Source organism: Falco naumanni, chromosome Z, assembly GCF_017639655.2.
Source record: "Falco naumanni isolate bFalNau1 chromosome Z, bFalNau1.pat, whole genome shotgun sequence".
NCBI lineage: Eukaryota > Metazoa > Chordata > Aves > Falconiformes > Falconidae > Falco > Falco naumanni.
This window is the reverse complement of record NC_054080.1, coordinates 64721157-64742348: the sequence shown is the minus strand read 5'-3', so window position 1 is coordinate 64742348 and position 21192 is coordinate 64721157. Positions and strand designations below refer to the sequence as shown.

General features: G+C 39.3%; 1 protein-coding gene across 3 annotated transcripts in view; it reads right to left on the bottom strand.

Moving 5' to 3' along the window:
* Window positions 1–248: 248 nt before the first annotated feature.
* The window catches only part of DEPDC1B (DEP domain containing 1B), a 29145-nt gene continuing 8201 nt past the window's right edge, over window positions 249–21192 (bottom strand). For 2 of the 3 annotated variants that reach the window (XM_040580945.1, XM_040580944.1), the window contains exons 3-11: window positions 20838–20973; window positions 17975–18102; window positions 12779–12909; window positions 11688–11735; window positions 11142–11282; window positions 4845–5011; window positions 3202–3378; window positions 2350–2535; window positions 249–2027 (exon numbers count right to left, since the gene is read on the bottom strand). In XM_040580945.1, the coding sequence (XP_040436879.1) occupies window positions 1866–2027; window positions 2350–2535; window positions 3202–3378; window positions 4845–5011; window positions 11142–11282; window positions 11688–11735; window positions 12779–12909; window positions 17975–18102; window positions 20838–20973 (1276 nt within the window). In that variant the 3' untranslated portion in view covers window positions 249–1865. The remainder of the gene's footprint in view (window positions 2028–2349; window positions 2536–3201; window positions 3379–4844; window positions 5012–11141; window positions 11283–11687; window positions 11736–12778; window positions 12910–17974; window positions 18103–20837; window positions 20974–21192) is intronic. The other variant, XM_040580946.1, reaches the window with a different exon arrangement.

Genomic DNA, 21192 nt, shown 5'->3' with positions numbered 1-21192 from the left:
TTTTGTGGTGGTATTTTTTGCAGGCTTGGGAACAGTGAACAAATGGACTTGCTTGGTTAGTTTTTACATAGTCAAATAAATTACTTTTTGAAACAAAATTACAATTGATCTGTAGAAATATGACACATGTTCAGCTTTTCTTCATAGAAACTAATGAGTAAACTCTAATTACCGTTTAAAATAGGCTCAGGAAGGCTACAGACTTAAAAAGTAACTGGGGAAAAAATTCGACACAACAGTAGAAGTCTTTATTGGCAGGCTGTGAATTTATTTCCAATGGCAAATAGATTGGCTTCTGCTTCTCTGTAATTTAGGAACAGATATCAACTATAACTTAGGTGGGTTTTCACTTTTATGGAAGACTTGCTTTCCAACTAGCCTTACTCATTAATATACTTCATGGATTAGTACTGTAATCACATCATTATATATGACTAGTCTAGTCATAGTCAAAGTTTGACTGCACTTAGCATACTAAGCATACACAAAATATTATGACACATGGAAAAAGTTATATAACCCTTGAAGACCTAGTATAAAAGATAAAAAGTGGCTTCAAATTTTGTATCAAATTTGCTTAAGAAAAAAAAATTATTGATATAAAGTCCAAGTACAACTGATGTGTGAAAACAGATCACGGAAACCTCTACTGTTCAAAATCACATTGCCCAAGAAATATTCCAATGTGTTAAACCAAAAGCCTTGTAATGTACATATTAAAGCCTATTGACTGGTTAGGAGGTTAGCAAAGGGAAAATACTGTCAATGTTGCATTACAGGATAGTCACCATGTTGCCTACTACGATGTCACATACAAATTTGTTGAGATGTCAGCTGTCTTCTCTCCTGCACAGACTACTCTGACATTCAATAAGGTATGAAATGCTGCTCTTTAAATCTGTAGTGGATAATATGAAACCACCACTCCAAATAAATATGGGAAAATGATAATGCTTTAATAGCTCAAAAGCGCTCTCAGAATTAAGTATGTTATATTTCAAGTTATAAGTACAGTAGATTTCATAATGCAAAACAAATGAAACCATTAAAGGCATGTATACTTCAATGTCACTTCAATATTCAAATTCCATTTTCAGAGGAAATTCAAGGCTTCAAATTTTTCTGATAAAATATGTTCTATCGTCAGGCATGCAATTTTGTATGGCAATATTTAGTAAGAGCATACGGGAAAAGACTTAAAAGACTGGGCTGCTGAAAAGATTGGGTCAACACTACAGAATTTAATGGAATTTCAACAGGAGTTGACTCAAGCGTAATGCATCATATGAATCAGAAAATCAAGAATGAGTTTTTACAGTTTTTTAAAATAAATCTTATATATCAAGAACACTGAGGTGTACAATGGCAAAACAAAATCCAGTGTTTCATACTTATTCAAGCATGTACAGCAACTTAATTCCTCAAGCTATGTGAACAAACACAGCCTAGTTTATGCAAGAGATGCATTTTCAGGGAAAAAAAAACAGTCGTTGACTACTTACCTACAATTTATTACACAAAAATAAATTCAGACCTTGAAATGATCATCAAATCAAACTACAGGAAGTATACTTACTTTATCACCCAGGTAAATTAATCACCTTCAGTTTCTTGGTGGTTTTTTTTTTTTTGTTGTTGTTTTGTTTTTTAAATAACAGACATATAAAAAAATAGGGATTTACAAAAATACTGATAATGGTTCACATTTCTACCATCTCAATACTTTCCTCTTCTTTTGACCTTTTCTACTATGTCAGCAGTATCTCCAGTGTTTTTTTGAGTACCTACAGGCTGCTCAGGCTCCTTTTGCATAAGATCCATTGATAACATGCTCTGACTCTGTTTGCTGATCTACTTCATACCATTTACATTCGAAAGCTTCTTGTTCTGTGAAATGGTTGAAAAGGCTTTTTTAAGGCCCACAGCAGTATTGGTGGTTTCTGTTTAGTTTTTTCTGGGAACAGCACCGCTTCAGTTTCAGGGGTAGGAAATCGTACTTTATACACTTCAGGATAAGATTTCTGAAACTAGAAAAGTACATCAATTTAAATGAAGAATTCACTCAAACTTGTAATATAAAAAACTATTAAAGTGCAACCTCCACTTTCGGAACAGGAAAATTATTATTTCTCTAACGGACTCTCTATACCTCTAAATAGAAAATGAGGTGGCATTTTCAAATATGTCTTGATTCATCACGGTACCCCCATTCCAAATGATTAAGAAGTGTGAAATCCACAAAAGTATCTACGATTTTAAATCTCAGTATTTCTCTAGAGGACTACATGTCTAACGCTTGATAAAGTTTTGTAAGTTAAAATTAAATACAGCAAGGGAATTTTTATTTACTTGCTTGAGCTTCTTCCTCTTGTCTTTTACAGATATTTCTTTATTCATTGCAATTTCTTCCAATAAAGCTGCCAGTGGTTCTTGAGAGCCAGTTGCCCTTTGGTATTCAAATTCATCTGTACTGATTTGGTGACAAAATGATGGAGGAGGAAAAGTTGCATCAGTATCATCTCCAGCATATTTTATCTGAAGAAAGAGTCAAAAAAAAGCAGCTATGTTTTTTCAATAAATTTGCAGAAGTTGGCTTAACCAAATTGACCACCTGAAGTCACTAAGTAGAGAAGATATAGAAAAAAGACCTTAAATTGTACCTCCTAGCTCCTGCACTAATTGGGTGAGTTCTAATAAATCAAAATAGATGACACAAAGGAAGCTTGTTTAGCTCTTGGAATAAGCTAGAAGTTACTTTTTCAGTAGAAATTAAAGAATGAAGAACTAAATAGCAGCTTTGAACAAAATAAAACATGGTGTCAGGAAATAGAAGAGTTATAAAAAAGCTGAACAAGAAAGGATGGCTCTAAAAGAAAATCAGAACATTAATGGAAACACTTTCTAAGCATTCAAAGTTTTCCTCACTACCATAAACACAGTTTTCTCATTCCATGGAGAAGATGGCACTGACCAAAAAGATACTTTCAAGTTCTTTTTTAAATCTCGAAAGGATTCAAGATCTGCTTAGTTTAATTTAAATACATAGTTATAATTGAATATCAATAGTCAAAATTTATTAGCTCTTCATAAGCAAGCAGAGACAGAACAAAGTCTTCAAGAATTATCAAACTTCAGAGCAGAAAGGATAAATTTGATATAGAAGCACAGAGACATGAGGAGTTTTTTTCACCAGATACCTACTTGGACTCTCTGGAGATGTACAACATGTTCCTCTATAGAAGATTTTAAGGCAGAAGGAACACTTAAGATCTCTTGATAATTATCCATAAGAAAAGATACTAGTTTAGCAGCAAGCAGTTCATCCAAGTCCATTTCATCCTTTGAGCAGAGAATACAACGGGAAAATGCCTGAACCATCTGAGAAAAAAACCCAAGCGTTATTATTTTTCTGTTTGGGGGTGAGGGGAGAGAAATCAGACTGTATTTAAAAAGTGATCTTTTAGAAAGAAGATTTTTAACAGCACAATACTCACCATTACTTCCAACACATCAATATTAAGATTAAAAAAAAAAAAAAAAGATTGTGTATGTTATCCAAGTGGACTAAAGATGGCTCCTGCCTCATGTATAATAATCTAACCCTGACTTTACACTTAGAATGACTGAATTCTATTTTATTCTCAAGCCTCTGTCAAATAGCTACTTCACATGGGTTTTCCAGTTAAACAGGGCACAAGTATTTCAGAGATTTGAAAAGTAACAGGAATTTAAGAGAAGTTAAGCACCAGAGGGAAAACTTAATACCATTTTTTGGAAATCATTAAACCACATTTCAGGTCCTGCTAACTTTGCTTAAGTCTTATGCTCAAGCATTCAGTTACAAAACTTTTCTGTCTGTGCACCAGACCCTTAACATTAAAACCACAAAAGGCAATCAAAGTTTTCTGTCATGTACCATAGACTACAATGCTGAATTAAAACTTAGTACAAAATATTTGGACTGTAAAGGATTCACTTCTAAAAATAACATTTAGATTATAATATAATTATTTTAATCAAAGACCATTTACAGTTAATTAAATTATAACCTTAGCAGTCAAAAATTTAATTATTTTAATCAATTACTATTCATAGTTAATTAAAAACTTAATTGCTATGGGACAAATTTAGATTTATGTATGCTACTACAGGATTTTTGTGGAGTGGCTCTACAGGTGAGTTTTCTGTTGCCCTTCTTGCAAAAGACTTGAATCTTAACCAAAAGAAATACATGTTTTTACCCAGTCAGAATTGCTGAGTTATGTCTAATAAATTTGTAATAACATGCTGTTGCAAACATCAGTGATAACTCTACAAGTAGTCCTACAGAAAAAGCATTAGCAAAAACTAGAGCTTTGCCAAAGTTTGATTAAAGTTACTTTCAGAGATATCTGTAGTTGAATGATGAAAAAAAAAAAAAATCAGAAAAAAACTCATAGGAATTTTTTTTAAATGGATGAAAAGAGGTAAACTAAAACGTTCAGCTACATAATTCTATGACTGAAACAACCAGTCTGTTTCTCTGACAATCTGTCGCGATAAAGAACACAAGAGACCTCACCTACTGTTGGGTTTTTTTCTATTTTTTTTTCTTATCCATAGTGAAATCAGTCGTGATTTAACTTTGAAAGATAAGGAAAGCTCCAAATTCCTAGCAAATTTTTCATTTGCTTACAACTTACCAAGAAATACCATTTATTAAAATTCAGAATAGATTTCCACATAGCCAGAAGAGATGAACTGTTCTTCAAACAAAGAAACTGTATTTTTACACTCTCCTGTAAGAATCTTTTATCTGTGCTACTCCAAAAACTTTGATTACACCTTGTGCCTTATATACATACCAACGTTCTGGTCCTCACTGACTCAGAAAGAGGTGGCAAATCCTTGTTTAAGCTAATTCTCGCCATCATCCTCACCAGCAGCTGTAGTCTTTTCCGATTTTCTGGTGGCAGCAGGAGACAAGATATCTGAAGAGCTTCTATGGCCTTGCTGTGTTTTTGCAGCAGACCTGGATTATACAAGATCAGGAGATGGGGCAACATTTATCAGTTATGTATTTCCATAACATTTATATATCATTTCTAAATCTGTCGAGCCAAATTCCTTTCTTACTTATTCAAAACTGCCTTAGAACTCCACTCCCCAAAGAGTCTAAGAAGATAGCACTAGAACCAGACTACTAGAACGGGCACCTTGTTTAAGTATTTACAAGATTTCCTTCTGATGCATACGGAGATATTAACAACCATAACCAACAACTCCAGATATTAGTAGACATGAAAAACTACAATGTTTTGTTTCATCCTTTGTTCTTTTATAACACTCAGCTCTAAACACAACTGAGATGCATGCACAGATATAGCAACCACACAAAAGAATTAAGTCTGGGCAACAATCAGAGAATCTAAACAAAACGTGTTTATGCATCAATGAGAGCTGTGGCAATACTGACATGTCTCTCATACCTATAGAAGATAAATCTATGACTAATTCTACTTAAAAACTCTTGAGAAAACATAAGAGTGTAGGCATGCCAGAGATATTTGAAGAATTGGACAAGCACAGTACAATCCGATAGTAGTTTGGGTACCTGTAAAGAGGTCTCACCATCAAAATGTCATCCTCTTTTGGGTTTCTAAGGCTCAGTGGAAGAAGCATCTACTACACATTTGCCAAATAGCACTAGTATCAGAACAAAACAGAAGTCAAAATATCTGCGTGACTGAAGTCTAACTAATTTACCTTGAAAAAGAAACAAGGAAGATGACAAAGAGATGCACCTTTTTTTTTTTTTCATAGGATTACAGATACTGGAACAGATCTCTGGAGATTATCTAAGACCTCTCCCACTGCTCAAAGCAGGGGCATCTATAGCAAGCTGCAGATTTTGAGTATTTCCAAAGATGAAAGATTCCACACACTCCCTGGACGAGCCCTCCCAGTGTTTGACCACCTTTCATTTTAAAAAAAAAAAAAAAAAAGCTATTTTCCTATGTATAAATTAAGTTTCCTGTATTTCTGTTCATGCCCACTGCATCTTGCCCTGTTATTGGGTATCACTGATAGAAGTCTGGTTCCCTCTTCTTTACTTTTCCCATATCAGTCTTCTATACACATTACTAAGATCCTCCCTGAGCCTTCTCTCCAGGCTAAATAGTTCTTGCTCTCTGCCTCTCCCCATATGAGAGATGCTCCAAGGCCTTAATAATTTTTGTGGTCCTTCACTGGACTCACTGACTACTGATGAGGGAAGCTCTCCCTCAACATGCTGGCAATGCTTTTAATGCAGCTAAGAATGCTGCTGGTCCGCTGCTGGCTCATGGTTACTTTAGTGCCCACCAGGACGGCCAAGTCCTTCTCAGTAGAGCTGCTTTCAAGTCAGTCACCCTCATCATGCACTGGCTGATGAAGTTATTCCTCCCCAGGAGAGGACGTGGTATTTCCCTTTGCTGAACATTATGAGATTCCTGTTTGCCCTCCAGCCTGTCAAGGTATCTCTGCATGGTGCATTAACTGCTTTTCCCCATTTTGTATGTATCTGAGCACTTATTTAGGACATTCTGTTGATGTTTAGGACAATGTCCCACCATCCAAGTCATTAGTGAAGTATTAACCACTACTGGCCCCATTATCAGCCCTGCGGTACTCCCTGATGATTGACCCCCAGCTGGACTTTGAGCCACTGATCTTTCTAAAGCCAGCAATTCAGCTGATTTCTGCTCTGCCTCACTAACCACTTATCTGGTCTTTACTTTCTCAGTTGCCCTATAAGGGTGTGATGGGAGACAGTGTTGAAAGCTTTACTACAGTCGACATAAAGAGCAAGCACTGTCACCCCCTCATCCCCAACATCAGCCAATCACATGCTGTGTAAAAAATGGAAGCTGTTTGTTATTAAAAAATGACAGAAGTGTGCAGTAGTAAATAGGGCAGCCAAAACAGACAGTATTCCAAGAAAAGTGGTAAAGCACTGTAGTTAATTTCATTTTCAAAGTAAAGCTTTTTCTAATTTCAAATGAAAATTTGGCAAGAACACTGGTGCATATGATGAGCAGAGGCCCTGAGAAATAATAATTAACTTTAACGAGATTTGTACATAAAGAATCATTATAACCTGTGTAAAGAGAAAGTTTAATCTTACCAAATTACAAAAACATCTGATGATCACTGACACCTTAGCCATATTTCCTTAGCTATTCTGAAAACTAATTTCAGCCAGCCTTTTGGAATAGAAGTGCTCTGGACAGTCTTCATTTGAAAACAGAAAAAGGTGAGGCATCTCGATATGATTATAACAAGCCATCTGCAATTTTTGCAAAAATTTCTCATGTTTTACAATGGAGCTTTTAGATACATACACATCACATCATGGCTGTCTCAAATGACTAAAATTATCATCTGGTAACAGTTCTTTTGCTATTTCCTGAAGTCTTCCACTAAACAAAAAGCTTAGCCACTGAAGGAAGAAAGAAGTCTTATAATCACTGTGGAAAGGTTGTAATTCCCTGAGGGCAGCAATATGAAAAGTCAAAGACTCAAAGACTGAAATCTTGGTTTATAAATGTCTTAAGATTGAGAATTATTGTCAATACAGCAAGCCATATTCCATTAAAAAAACCACAGAAGTGCAACTGCAGACATGGATCTGCTTTTCCATATTTTGTAAGTGCACAACTGCTAAGCAGTTACTGCTTCACAGGCAGCATTCAGTTTCAGCACTGACAGCTACTAAAACAGTATTCTGTGGAGTGTGCATTATCCTCTACATCTACCTACAGCTTCATAATGGTCTGTACATCAACCTCCTTGTTAAAACCCAGTTACATATTGACCAGAACCCAAACCTTTCCCCTTTCTCTCTCAGCTGAACTCCTAGAAGAATCCCTTCCACTACTCTCTCTCCCCCCAACCCTAAGAACCACAGATCAAACCTCAGAAGAAAGTCTGCATGGTTAGAGAAGACCTTGCTACCAGAACTACAGATCAGGCACCCCTGACTTGTGTTTGCTTGTTTATTTTCTTAATACTGCTTCTAAGTAGTTTTAAGCACAAACAGGAGAGTTAGGCTTCACCATAGGTATGCTGAATGGCCGCCTTGAATTGCCTCAACCGGCTAGATAGGGAGCATACACCTGAACTACAGAAAAAGTACAAAAGACACCTAGGGATCATCTGGCCCAATCCTATCCCCCAGTCAGTGAAGCTGCCCAACTCAGGTACCCCAAATCTTTCCACTAAGGCCAAACACAGCTCTTCAGCTATTCAAATGCTTGTGCTAGATGTCTGGAGGAGGCTGTTTAGGCAAGACTTCTAGAGAAATGTGACATATTCAAACACATACTGTCAGTAGTTTAAAGTAAATTATGTAAGTATGAAGATGGAAAACAAACTAAGTAGTTCTTGAAAGCCTGTATTGCCATGATTTTTCTTGTCTAAATCTATTTTTGTCAGTAAGGAATGATCCCATAATAACACGTAATACTTTTGTGACAGAGACCACAAAACGATTTTTTAACTTTTTGAAATAGTGTATCGTTTCCTTTCATTTCCACATAAACATTGGCATGAATTCTTTCTTCTCATTTTTACATTTGTGAAATACTGTGAAATAAAACTCTGAAAACCTGGAAGATGTGAAATACAATGGAAAAGCAAACAGAAAAAGAATATGAAAGGAGATAAAGATTTTTTAAAGATATTATTAAGAATATCTGTTGTCTAAGAAAAAGAAGCCATACCCCAAAAACACCTGCAATTTGTGAACAGAGAAGGACTTGTGAGTGATGTGATGGTTGGAGGCAGACTTGGGCATAGTGATCATAATGGAGTTTTCAGTTCTCAGAGAAGTAAGGAGTGTGGTCAGCAGAACTGCTGCCTTCAACTTCTGGAGGGCAGACTTTGGCCTGCTCAGGAGACTGGTTGACGAAGTCCCTGGAAGGTGCCAGCTGACTGCAGGTTAGCAAGTGTGCAACCACCTACAAAAAGGCCCACAAGGAGGAGCCAGGGAACGACAGGCCTGTCAGCCTTATCTCAGTGCCAGGGAAGGTCATGGAGCAGATCATCTTGACTGCCATCACATGGCACACCCAGGACAACCAGGTGATCAGGCCCAGCCAGTATGGGTTTATGAAAGGCAGGTCCCACCTGACAAACCTGATATCCTTCTATGACAAGGTGACCTACCTAGTGGGTGAGGGAAAAGCTGTGGATGTTGCCTGCCTGCACCTTAGTAAAGCCTTTGACACTGTTTCTCACAACATTCTCCTGGAGAAACTGGCTGCTCATGGCTTGGACAGGTTTACTATTCACTAGCTAAAAAAGTGGCTGGATGGCCAGGTCCAAAGAGTGGTGGTGAATGGAGTTAAATCCAGTTGCTGGATGGTCACAAGCGGTGCTCCCCAGGGCTCAGTATTAAGGGCCAGTTCTGTTTAGTATCTCCATCAGTGATCTGAATGAGTGGATCAAGTGCACCCTCACTTAAGTCTGTAGACAATACCAAGTTGAGGGGATTGTTGATCTGCTTGAGGGTAGGAAGCTCCGCAGAGGGATCTGGACAGGCTGGACTGATCAGCCAAGGCCAATTCTATGAGGTTACACAAGGCTTAGTGCTGGGTCCTGCACCTGGGTCACAGCAACCCCACACAATGCTACAGGCTTGGGGCAGAGTGGCTGGAAAGCTGCCCAGCAGCTGAACATGACCCAGCAGTGTGCCCAGGTGGCCAAGAAGGCCAACAGCATCCTGGCCTGTATGCAAAACAACGTGGGCAGCAGGCCTGGGGAAGTGATTGTCCCCCTGTACTTGACATTGGTATGTCTGCACCTCAGATGCTGTGTTCAGTTTTGGGCTCCTCATTACAAGAAATAATTGAGGTGCTGGGGTGTGTCCAGAGAAGGGCAACAAAGCTGGCGAGGGGCCTAGAGAACAGGACCTATGAGAGGCAGCTGAGGGAACTGGGGTTGTTTAGCCTGGGGAAAAGGAGGCTCAGGGGAGACCTTATCGCTTCTACAACTACCTTAAAAGAGGTTGTAGCAAAGTGAGCGTTGGTCTCTTCTCCCAAGTAACAAGTGATAGGACAAGAAGAAACAGCCTCAAGTTGCACTGGGGTGGTTTAGATTGGATATTAGGAAAAAAAAATTTCACCTAAAAGGTTGTCAAGCTTTGGAACAGGCTGCCCAGGGAAGCGGTTGAGTCACCAGCCCCAGAGGTATTTAAAAGACGTGTAGATGTGGTGCTTAGGGGCATGATTTAGTGGTGGACATGGCAGTGCTAGGTTAATGTTGGACCTATTGATCTGAAAGGCCTTTTCCACCCTAAAAGATTCCATAATTCTATGAAAAGGAACTATATTCAATTTGAAGCCAGATTGTCAATAACTAAGTATAAAAATACTAAATTCCAGAAATAAGCATTATTCTGAATTCCTTTTCCCCCTTAATAATTTATTAAGAGCAATTGTTGTTCTTACTTAAGCTCAGAAAAGTGACATGCTACAAAGCTTGCTTACTTTTTGACTCAGTTGTTCTTTTCTGAAATGTAACTATAAAACATGATCAAATATTTTCATATTTACTGTCTTTCAGTGAGTCATCTGTAGGTACAGGGTAAGTGAATTTGGTATCTTGTGAACCCTTAAATAGTTATAACAAAACTGTTGGGTTAAAGCACTAGAATAATTAATACCTATTCTAAGTTTAAGCAATGAAGGATTTTGATTTCTTTCAGATGTCATATTGCCAGGGTTAAAAAACAGTCCTTATGGTTCTAATCTTTTTTAATCTAGACTTCAGTCACGCAATTTCTGAAAGAGCTTACATGAGTTTTTAAGACAGGAATTTGTAAAAACAGAAGAATCTTTTAAAATTCATCTGTTAGGTGTGACAGTGCTAAGCAATGAACAGAGGCTTTTATGAATTATTAAAGACAAGCAATGGAAGCCTTTTAAACTAATGTGATCAAAAAGACACAAGAATAAAACCACCTTGTGATATGAAATGAATTTAAATATTAAAATGTTCTCTACATAGAATGGACAGGAGGTCCTAAAGAAATCCGCTGTGATATTATTTGGGTATGGTAAATTAATTCCAGAAAGTTAATTCAAAAGAATATTTTTTTCACTGCATCCCAAATTACTTACCTAACACACTAACAAAAACATCAAAAAAATTAAATGTGAGAAGAGGTTCTTTCATCTGGCCAAAGTAGTCCACTATAGTTTTGAAGACATCTCTTTCAAATCCTGAGTACGTAGGCTGCTTCAAATCTGAGCAGCTGGGCCCTACAAAAAAAGAATTCATTTGCAGCCATCAACCAGATTTCTATTCCAGCCACTACAAAACACAATGTCAAGTAGAAAAAAACCCCCAACACATAGATTCATTCTTCAAAATATATGCTATTGAATTGACCTATTTCTGATTCATCTAGTGAAAATACACAATAAAGGTGAAATACTAATAAAATAGTTAAGCCTGTATATATTTCACTGAAAAAAGCTGTACTGGCAGGAGAATATATGCTCTCTCATCTTGTCAAACTTTGTTTAAGGCAATGATCAGAAAAAATATTGATTGTGAACATAAATAGGATTTGATAAGCAGTACAGGCACAGCCAGTTCAATTGATTTTTATGAGGTTCGGCTGGTTTTTTTGTTGGTTTTTTTTCCTTCCTTAATTTACTTACAGTTTGCTAAACATTTCATTGCTGATAATATCCAGTGGGGTAGTTCCTCTGCATAGGTGAGAAAGACAGAAATTAGGAGGAGAAAAAACCCTGAGAAAAATGTTAAACTGTAAGGTAAAACCAAAGCTGAAAATTCTGTAAAAAGTTGTTCCTATATAGTTGATCAACTCACTGCAAACACAGCCTGTACCTTAATGTAGGATCTAGTTTAAATTACACCTATACTTTAGTACCTCCAGTACTCAGTATCAACCAGTTACGTCTACTGCTCTTACAACTCAATCAGCAAAGTGGATCATATCACAAATCCTTAACCTGCCCTGCAAAAGTCAGCCAAACTACTTCAAGCTACATCTTCACTAGTGCGTTACAATGGAGTGTTTGCACTGAAGATTATGAAAAGCACTCATATATTCAATTCTGTCATTTCTGCAAGGAGGAAGTTTATACCTTGAGGTTTTCCAGTTGTCTTTAAAATGAACACGTATATGCTCTGGAGGGGTTTTTATTTACAAACCATACCAGGTTCCAATCTTGTATTTCACTGCTCCACATATCTTGTAGAAAACATGGTGGCAATAATATTTTAAGTGATAACACAGCAGCAAAGATGTTTTACTTTCTCCCTGATGTGGAAAGCAGTTTTAAACTTGGCACTAGTTTCAAAAGACATTGACTGAAGACTCAAAACTGGGAAATTTTAATGATCTCTCAGTGTACATCTTGATTTTTTCCCAATTTTTAATACACATTTGTTTCATGTTAACACTCCAATTCAGGCACTTAAGGGCTGGGCTGAAAAAGTCAGCTTGAAGTGAATAATATCCCTATCTATAAACGATAAGTTGCTGCTCTTTCATCTTTCAACCCTGCTAAAGCAGGCATATGTTTAAAAGAATAAATACAGAATAAAAACTGATTCTTTCTATGGGGATGAGAGAACAACAATGACATACTTTGCAAAAACACTAGTATAGCTGTGGTCATACAAGTATAAAGATGGTACATGTTGGTATATTAGAACTAATACTTTTTTTATACTAGCAGACTACAATACAAAAAAGTTAAATAAAGACTTCTGAAACACTTACTTGATTTGTCTTCTAAAGTGACAATGCCTTGCTTATTGACATTGTATGCATTTTGGACTATATGTTTTGAATTCACAAGTTTTGTGTCTAACACTTCATCCAGAGACTCCAAACCCAAGACCTTCTGTAATCTGTAACAATACATAAACACATAGTTTACATGTCATCTAATCTGAAAAATGCCAACATATAAAATTAGAATAGATATGATTCTGAAAAAATTGCTTAGAATCATGGAATACCTCATGTTGGAAGGGACCCATAAGGATCATCAAGTCCAGCTTCCTGCTCATCACAGGACTGCCTAAAACTAAACTGTGATCAATAGTGTCGTCCAGATGCTTGTTGAACTCTGACAGGCTTGGTGCTGAGACCACTTCCCTGGGAGCCTGTTCCAGTGACTGACCACTCTCAGTGAAGAATATTTCCCTAATGTCCAGTCTGAACTTCTCCTGACACAGCTCCATTCCATCTCCTTGTGTCCGGTCACTGGTCACCAGAGAGATCAGCAGCTCCCCCTCCGCTCCCCGCCTTGAGGAAGTTGTAGGTGGCGATGAGGTCACCCCTCAGCCTTCTCTCCTCTAAGCTGAACAGACCAAGTGACCTCGGCCACCCCTCCTAAGTCTTGACCTCGACACCTTTTTCACCATCTTGGTTGCCCTCCTCTGCACACCCTCTAGTAGTCTGATGTCCTTCTTATACTGAGGCACCCAAAACTGCACACAGCGCTTGAGGCAGGGCCACACCAGTACATTGTAGAGTGGAACAACTGCCTCCCTTGTCCACCTGGCTATGCTATGCTTGATGTACTCCAAGAAACGATTGGCTCTTTTGGCTGCCGGGGCACACTGTTGACTCATATTCAGCTTGGCATCAACCCCCAAAACCCCAGATCTCTTTCTGCAGAGCTGCTCTCCAGCCTCTTGTTCTCCAGTGTGTATGTATAACCAGGGTTATCCCATCCCAGGTGCAGAATCTGGCACTTGCTCTTGTTAAGTTTCATACGGTTTGTGATTGACCAGGTCTCTAGTCTATCCAGATCTCTCTGCAAGGCCTCTCTACCCTTGAGGGAGTCCACAGCTCTGACTAGTTTAGTATCGTCAGCAAAATTAATTAATGTACATTTCATTCATGTGTCCAAATAATTTATAAAAACATTAAAGAACACTGGCTCTAAAAGTGAGCCCTGGGGAACCTGGTGACTGGCCGACAGCCTGAGGTAACCCCATTTACTATAACCCTTTGAGCCCAATCCATCAGCCACTTACTCAGCCAACATATTATGGACTTGTCTGGTTCTATGATGAACAGTTTACCTAGAAGGATACCAAGCGAGACAGTATAAAAAGCTTTGCCAAAATCCAAAGCCACCACACCTATTGGCTTCCCTTGATTAACTAGATGGGTGACCTTGTCATAAAAGGAAATTGAGTTAGTTAAGCAGGACTTCCTCCTTGTGAATTTGTGTTGGTGATTACCAATGTCTGCATTGTCTCTTAAGTGCTTTTCAATAACTCCCAGAATAAGGTTTTTCATAGTTTCACCAGGCACTGAAGTGAGACTGACAGGGTGAAAACTGGGACATTTGCCAGCTTCCAGTCAAATGGGACCTCTCCAGACTCCCAAGACCGTTGAAAAAAAATAATGGAAAGAAGTCCTATGATGACATTGGCCAGCTCTTTCAGTAGTCTGGGATGAATCTCTTCAAGCACCACAGACTTACATGCATCCAGCTGGAGCAGGAAGTCTTAAACAAATTCAGGGTCAGCTGTAGTTTATCATGCTCCCAGTCACAACTGTCCAAAACAGGTCTCTGAGGGTACCAGGGCCCATCACTGATGTTGAAGACAGAGGCAAAAAAGACAATAAGCATTTCTGCTTCATCTACATCCTTATTTGTGAGGTGACTGACTTCATCAAGCAATGGGCCAATGTTAGGTCTGATTCTCTGCTTGCTGTTAATATTTTTAAAAGCCCCTTTTGTTGTCCTTCACAGTGCTGGCCAGCTTGAACTGTAATCAAGCTTTGGCTACACAAATTTTCTCCCTGTGGTGGCAAATAACATCTCTGTAGTCTCCCCGTGTCAACTGTCCTTGCTTCCAAGGACTGTATATTATCTTTTCCTGCCAAAGTTCTAGAAGATCTCTACTTAGCAAAGCTGACCTTCTGCCTCGCTTGCTTGATTTCCAAAAATTTGGAATTACCCACTTCTGTGCTCTTAAGAGATGGCTCTTAAAAAGTAACCAGCATTCATGGACCTCAATACATTCAAAAGCAGATTCCCATGGGACCTAACTATCTAGCTCCTTCAGCAGCTTGCAGTCTGCTCTTGCCATATCCAGGGTGGACGTTTTGCTGGCAGTTTTTCTCCTACCACCACCAATTTGAAACTCGGCTATCTTCTCATCACTGTGGCCAAGACAGCTACCAATCACCACTTAACCCATGAGTCCCTCTCTGTTTACAAACAAAAAAGCTAGGAGGGCATCTTTCCTAATTGACTCCCTTAGTACCTGCACCAAGAAGTTATCTTCAACATGCTTTGGAAATTTTCTAGACTTGTTTGTGTCCACTGTATGATATTCCCAGTTGATGTTTGCAAAGTTAAAATCACCCATAAGGACAAGGGCAATTGAACTTGAGACTTCCTTTAATTCCTTGTAGAATATCTCATCAGTTTTGTCATCTTGGCTGGGAGGTCAATAGTAGACTCTCACAACATCTGCTTTATTTGCTTTCCCCTTCATCCTTACCAAGAGGTTCTCAACCATGTTGTCACCATCTGTAAGCACCATACAATCCAAGCCCTCCATAACATGCAGCTCCACTCCCCCCACCTTGCCTGTCCTGCCTATCCCTCCTGAAAAGCCTATAACCATTCATCATGGTACCCCAGTCACCAGACTCACCCCACCAGGTTTCACCTACGCTAATGATGTTGTAGCCCTGGGACTGGGCCAAAGCTTCTAGCTTCTCTTGCTTATTCCTCATGCTGCATGCATTAGTATAAAGACATTTCAAATGTGCTCCAGTGTACTCAGCACACTGTGGAGCAGACTGAAGGACCTCACTAGCACACCATCTGTCAGACATTGGTGTGTTGCCCCCAGGCCCATCTCTAGTGAGCCTGGATTTATCCCTTTCCCCCTTCAAATCTAGTTTAAAGCTCTTTCAATGAGCCCTGCTAACTTCTGCACAAAGATTGTTTCCCTCTTTGAGACAGGTGCACCCCACCTGTCACCAGTAGGCCTGGCATCTTGTAGTCCAACCTGTGAACAAAAACCAAAAAATTCTGCCAGTGACACCAGTCTCAGGTGTTGAGCCAGGTATTGATCTGCTGGCTCTTCCTGTTTCTTCCCTTATCACTGCCTGCAACTGGAAGGATACAGGAGAACACTGTGCTCCTGATCCCTTAACCAGGCATCCCAAGGCCCTGAAGTCTCTCTTGATTGCCCTTGGACTTCTTACTGAACTTCAACACTGCCTACATGAAAAAAAAAGAAAAATATCAATAAGGAATAATAATCCAAGCGCCATATTAGTGTAGGAAGTTTTTTCTTTACATCTTTAACCCAGGCCCCAGGGAGGCAGCAGGCTTCCTTCCCTAAGAAGCAGGTCCAATCTGCATACTGGGCTTTCTGTTCTTCTCAGAAGAGAGTCTCCTATGACAATGACCCATCTTTTTTTCTTTATGGAAGCAGTTTTGATGCAGAGCGTAGGCTGACTTAATCTCAGCAACATGTCCATGCTAGATGAATCATTGTTCGGTTCCAATTGCAGGGTCTTTACCTACTACACAATGGCACCAGGGATGATGGAGTAGTCACAGAAGAGATGCCTCTGTTGCACCAGGCAGAAACTTGTCCCCATTGCCCCCTACCCCTTAAGTAACAACATTCAGCTCAGTGGAGAGAAGATAGGGAATCGTCCCTTATTATGTAGCCTGTCTGCCTGACAAGCTGGTCCCAGGGAAGGTAGGGTGTGATTCCAGTAGTCTACCTCTCCCTCACTCTCCCTGACACTCTTCAATCTGCTCATCTCCTCCCTGAGCTCTGTCACTAAGCAGAAGAGTTCCCCTACCTAGGCCTGCCTTGCACAGCTATACTTACCACTGCCATCTAGTACTAGTGTCAGAGCAGGGTGAAGCCTTCAGCCTGGCACCTGGGTGTCGGTGTGCTCCTGCCGGAGCTCTGTGTGGGCAGCTGCATAACGTGCTGGGTGCACAGCTTAGAGAGGCCATGGCTTTCTGCCAGGTAGACACCATTACTACCTGGTCAGCCTGGCATGGCTCCAGTGCCCTCCCTGCATCCCTTCCACACCATGCTCTGTGTCCTGTTTGCCTGCCCTGTTGGCAGTGCTCTGGGTGGCTTGTGCTCCCTAAGAGCTTCTTTTATAGGAGGAGGGGGGAACTCTGACCACCATTGCTCCTGGCTCCACCCAGGTCTTGTCAGTCACTGTCAGGCAAGCTGCAGGCTCCCAGGGGCTCTCTAGGCTCCTGGGAGGTTCCCCCTGTTTGGGAAACCTCCCTCTTCACCATGCTGGTCTGTTCTGCTGATGATCATGCCAGCACTGGAGCCACTTGCCTTGGCATCAAGTTTATTACATGGAGATAACATGCTAGTTCTAGATGAAAGTAATCATTAGTGAGGCATCAACTGTACTGTAGAAATAACCAATGTATATTATTCTTTTCTCCTGCATAAATAGTCTAAAGTAATGCCTTAAACTTTGCATAGGATATTCCTTTTGGAAATAGTAAAGAATATGCAAATCTCAAAGCCTTCAGCACTCAAACAGCTACCCCATTTCTTATCTCATATGAAGTATTGTACTTGTCATTGAAAGGTTTCATGGTGTCACACTTCTACAAAAGTGCTTCTGGTTCATAGCAACAAGAAAAAAAGAGAAAGACTGAGGAAAAAAGTGATTAAACAAGACAAAGCCCACACAACCAAAGGACCTGTATAACACAACAAGAAAAAGTAAAAATGTAATAAGCACAATAAATTTTCTTTGCAAACTTTTTTTTGCTGAATTTGTAGCCAAATAACAAGTGGTATAGTTAGGGTAGCTACTATGGCTTTCATAGCAGCAATGAAAAGCGAGTGGCTGAAATTACAAGCATTACCTGAGAAAACAGACAAAACTACTCCCTACTACACAGTTTATCAGCAAATGACTCACAAATATACCCACCGTGACAAAGTCATGGATTTCCATATCTCTTCTATATTTGTTTGTGTTAGCTCCCTGCGGAACACAAGTTTACATGCCGGTACTTCCCCTATAGCTATACTGTGTCGCTTGTACCACATCTCAGAGTTCTGAAATCAGAAAAAACACTCCTCATTAAGTGGTGACTGTTCATGTATTAAACAGTATAATACATTTCTAGTACAGCATGTTACCTATTACAAGTATTTTAAACATTCCTGAATTCCAGTACAGTCTCCAGGCTGCAAATAAGTGTTTAGGTTTCACAGATGCGCAGCATCTTTTCTCAGGTACATAATTTGTCCAAAGCTGAAAAATTATGTGTGCTAGAATAGCCATTAAAGTTCAGGAGTCAATGGCCTCTAATGCTCTGTTTAGATCCTCTCCATTATTAAAATGAGTTCAACTCTCTTGTTTTCAACTACCACTCTAAAACTAAACATCTGCTTATGGAAAAATTATTGGAGAATCGTTCAGTAAGATATTAAAGACTGACAGTAATACTTGTTTAGCAATATACTGATCACAACTAAACATTAAGTTCATTAGCAGATTCTACACATGAAGTAAAAGCACATAGATACAGTTGAAGACACCCATCAGATCTAGTCCACCATTATAACAGAATTAAGTAAAGAATGCAAAAGACTCCTTTACTCAACCTTCAAATCCAGGCTCAATGCTTGAAGATTGTCATCAACGTGTTGATGAGTAGATATACAATACAGTTTGAGTCAGAGTACTTTTCAAGGGAAAACTCCTAATCATTCCCAGTTCCTTGATTTACATCACAGAGCAGTACCAAAGCACATTAACAGTATTCCTTGTGATCACAACCAAACCACAAAATGCACTCCAGGAATTTGCTTAACTACTTCAAGCACTAATCATCTGTGGCACTAGAGCTAGTTTGAAACAAATAGCACCCTCTGAAATTAGTATCTGGTCTTCCACATCAGTGTTTCCCTACACAGACTCATGCCCATCAACATCTACACACATCCAATAAGTGCTGTGATTGCTGCCGTCTACTTCACTATTCCAGGGGAAGCTACACCTTTCTATAAACAAGCCACCAGAAAGAAGCTTATTCCTTTGCCTCAGTTACTTCAACTTACAGTCCACAGTGTTAACCAAAAGTACCAATTAAGGAGATTTTGAGTTATTCCAGACTGTGTGCTGTTGCATCAGATGCACATAGGCAGTCTTTTGCTCTTTTCAGTCCAGGATGCTTGGCTGGAAACTTAGACCAGACAGCTGGAGGCTGTAACTGATATGGAGAAATAGTGTGAAATGGGGACAATGGACATCGATTGTGATTGTATATGTCTGCTCAGGAAGCGGGTATGGTGACTGGTCATAGGTGCAGTGTCTGGTCACATAGGCACACAGCCTTGAGGAGACGCCTACAGTTTTGAGGAGACGCCTGCACTTCTTCCTCTAACAAAGGGGCTATTTAAAAAGAATGAGAAAAGGATGAGAGATATTCCAATGCTATCTAGAGGGAGGGAGTGCTAAGACTCCTTGCTGCAGAAGATCAGATGGTCACAAGAACATGAATCACCTACAAACCTGCAAGACCACCACATTCCAGGCAAAGGACTGATAAGCTAATTAACAATGAAGCAGGGTTTAGGTAACGAATATGTATAGGCATTAATTGAATATTCATTTGTTTTATTGTATAAATGTGAGATGGTTCGTCACTTCGGGCATGCACGCTTGTGGAGGAGCGATCCCCCATGCATCTGCGTGCAATAAACATACCTACTTTATAACTTTCGAGTTATAGAGTCTTAATTCCGTACGTCATAACTTGTTGAAACTGCAGCAGATACTTGCTCGATAACAAAAATATTCAGTTCTCTTTAGTTGTCTTTGGCACTATCTTTTCTTTTTTCTCTCTTAATCTTCTACCTACTATTGAAGTTCTAAGGACTATGCCTTCTCCTCTGCCTGCTGCATGTGGAAGGTGAACTCTATCTGCACATAAACAATTGGATTACAAATATGGAATAGCCACTCATTCAGGACTTCCAGGTGTCCAGCAAAATGGTAGGAGCTACTTTTCCAAACAGACTTGATCACCAAGAAGTCCAAGGGTAGTGTCCTGCACTGATGAGCATTAATAAAAAGGCCAAAATTATTGAATAAGTCCCAAGAGTTCACAGAATATGAGAACACTCACATACAAAATACACTGGAGGGAAGGGTTTAGAATATGCATAAATCCAGAAGCCTAGTCTTTTGAGATATCTAGGTGGCAAGGGTTGGTTTACTAACAAAAGCAGGAGTTTTTCCAACAACTTCACAAAGGCTGGATCAATCCAGGTAGGTATGGGGCAGGATGATTCTCCATGCTGACAAAAGGTAACAATGAAACCAGAACCACTTCTCCTTAGCAACAACATACTCCTTATGAAAAAGGAAACTGAATCACTAGCAATCTCATAGCAGCTACTAAGGAAGTAATATTGTACATATTCTGCTACATGAAGTATCTGAGTAAGCGTTACAGTATAAGTGACAGCAAGGTAACTATTTTGTCTGGTAGTATAATAAATGCCCTGTTAGAATCTGAGCAAACTGGAATGTAAGCATACTGGCAAATACAGCCATACTGAACTTAGGATGTCAGGACCTTGTAATCTGTAGCAGAAAGAACACTCAAAGCCAACATCCCCAGTAAATCATTAAGAACAGCTTTACTTCACATGAACTTAAAATAGAAGTATTTTGCGTTTAATTTTATAACAGAGTATCTTGTGCCACAACAATGAGATTATTAGTTCAGTTTTGCTTTTCAAATTTACTTCTGTGGGGAAATGAAAACTGGGTATCTTACCATTGCAACTGATTTCACTGGGATGTGTTCTTGGGAAATGCCAGCCTTTGGTTCATTCCAGTCTGGAAATTTAATTACTTCCTTTCCACATGAAGGTTTCTTTGGATATGACTTCAGCGGTGAGGAAGGAGGAAATCTACAATTACAGAATATTTTTAATGCCTCTGAACCCCACCCTAGTCCATATTTACCAATGCAAAACTGCAGTAGGCCTTCACATGCAAAAATACAACAAATGCCTTGGACATTCACAGCATGATGTAGTTGCCTGAAGACGGGTGTTGAGTGACAAGTAAAATACCCTAAGGTGTCTTGTTTGGCCTCCACCTGCTGCTCCAGAATAGTTCAGATCCTT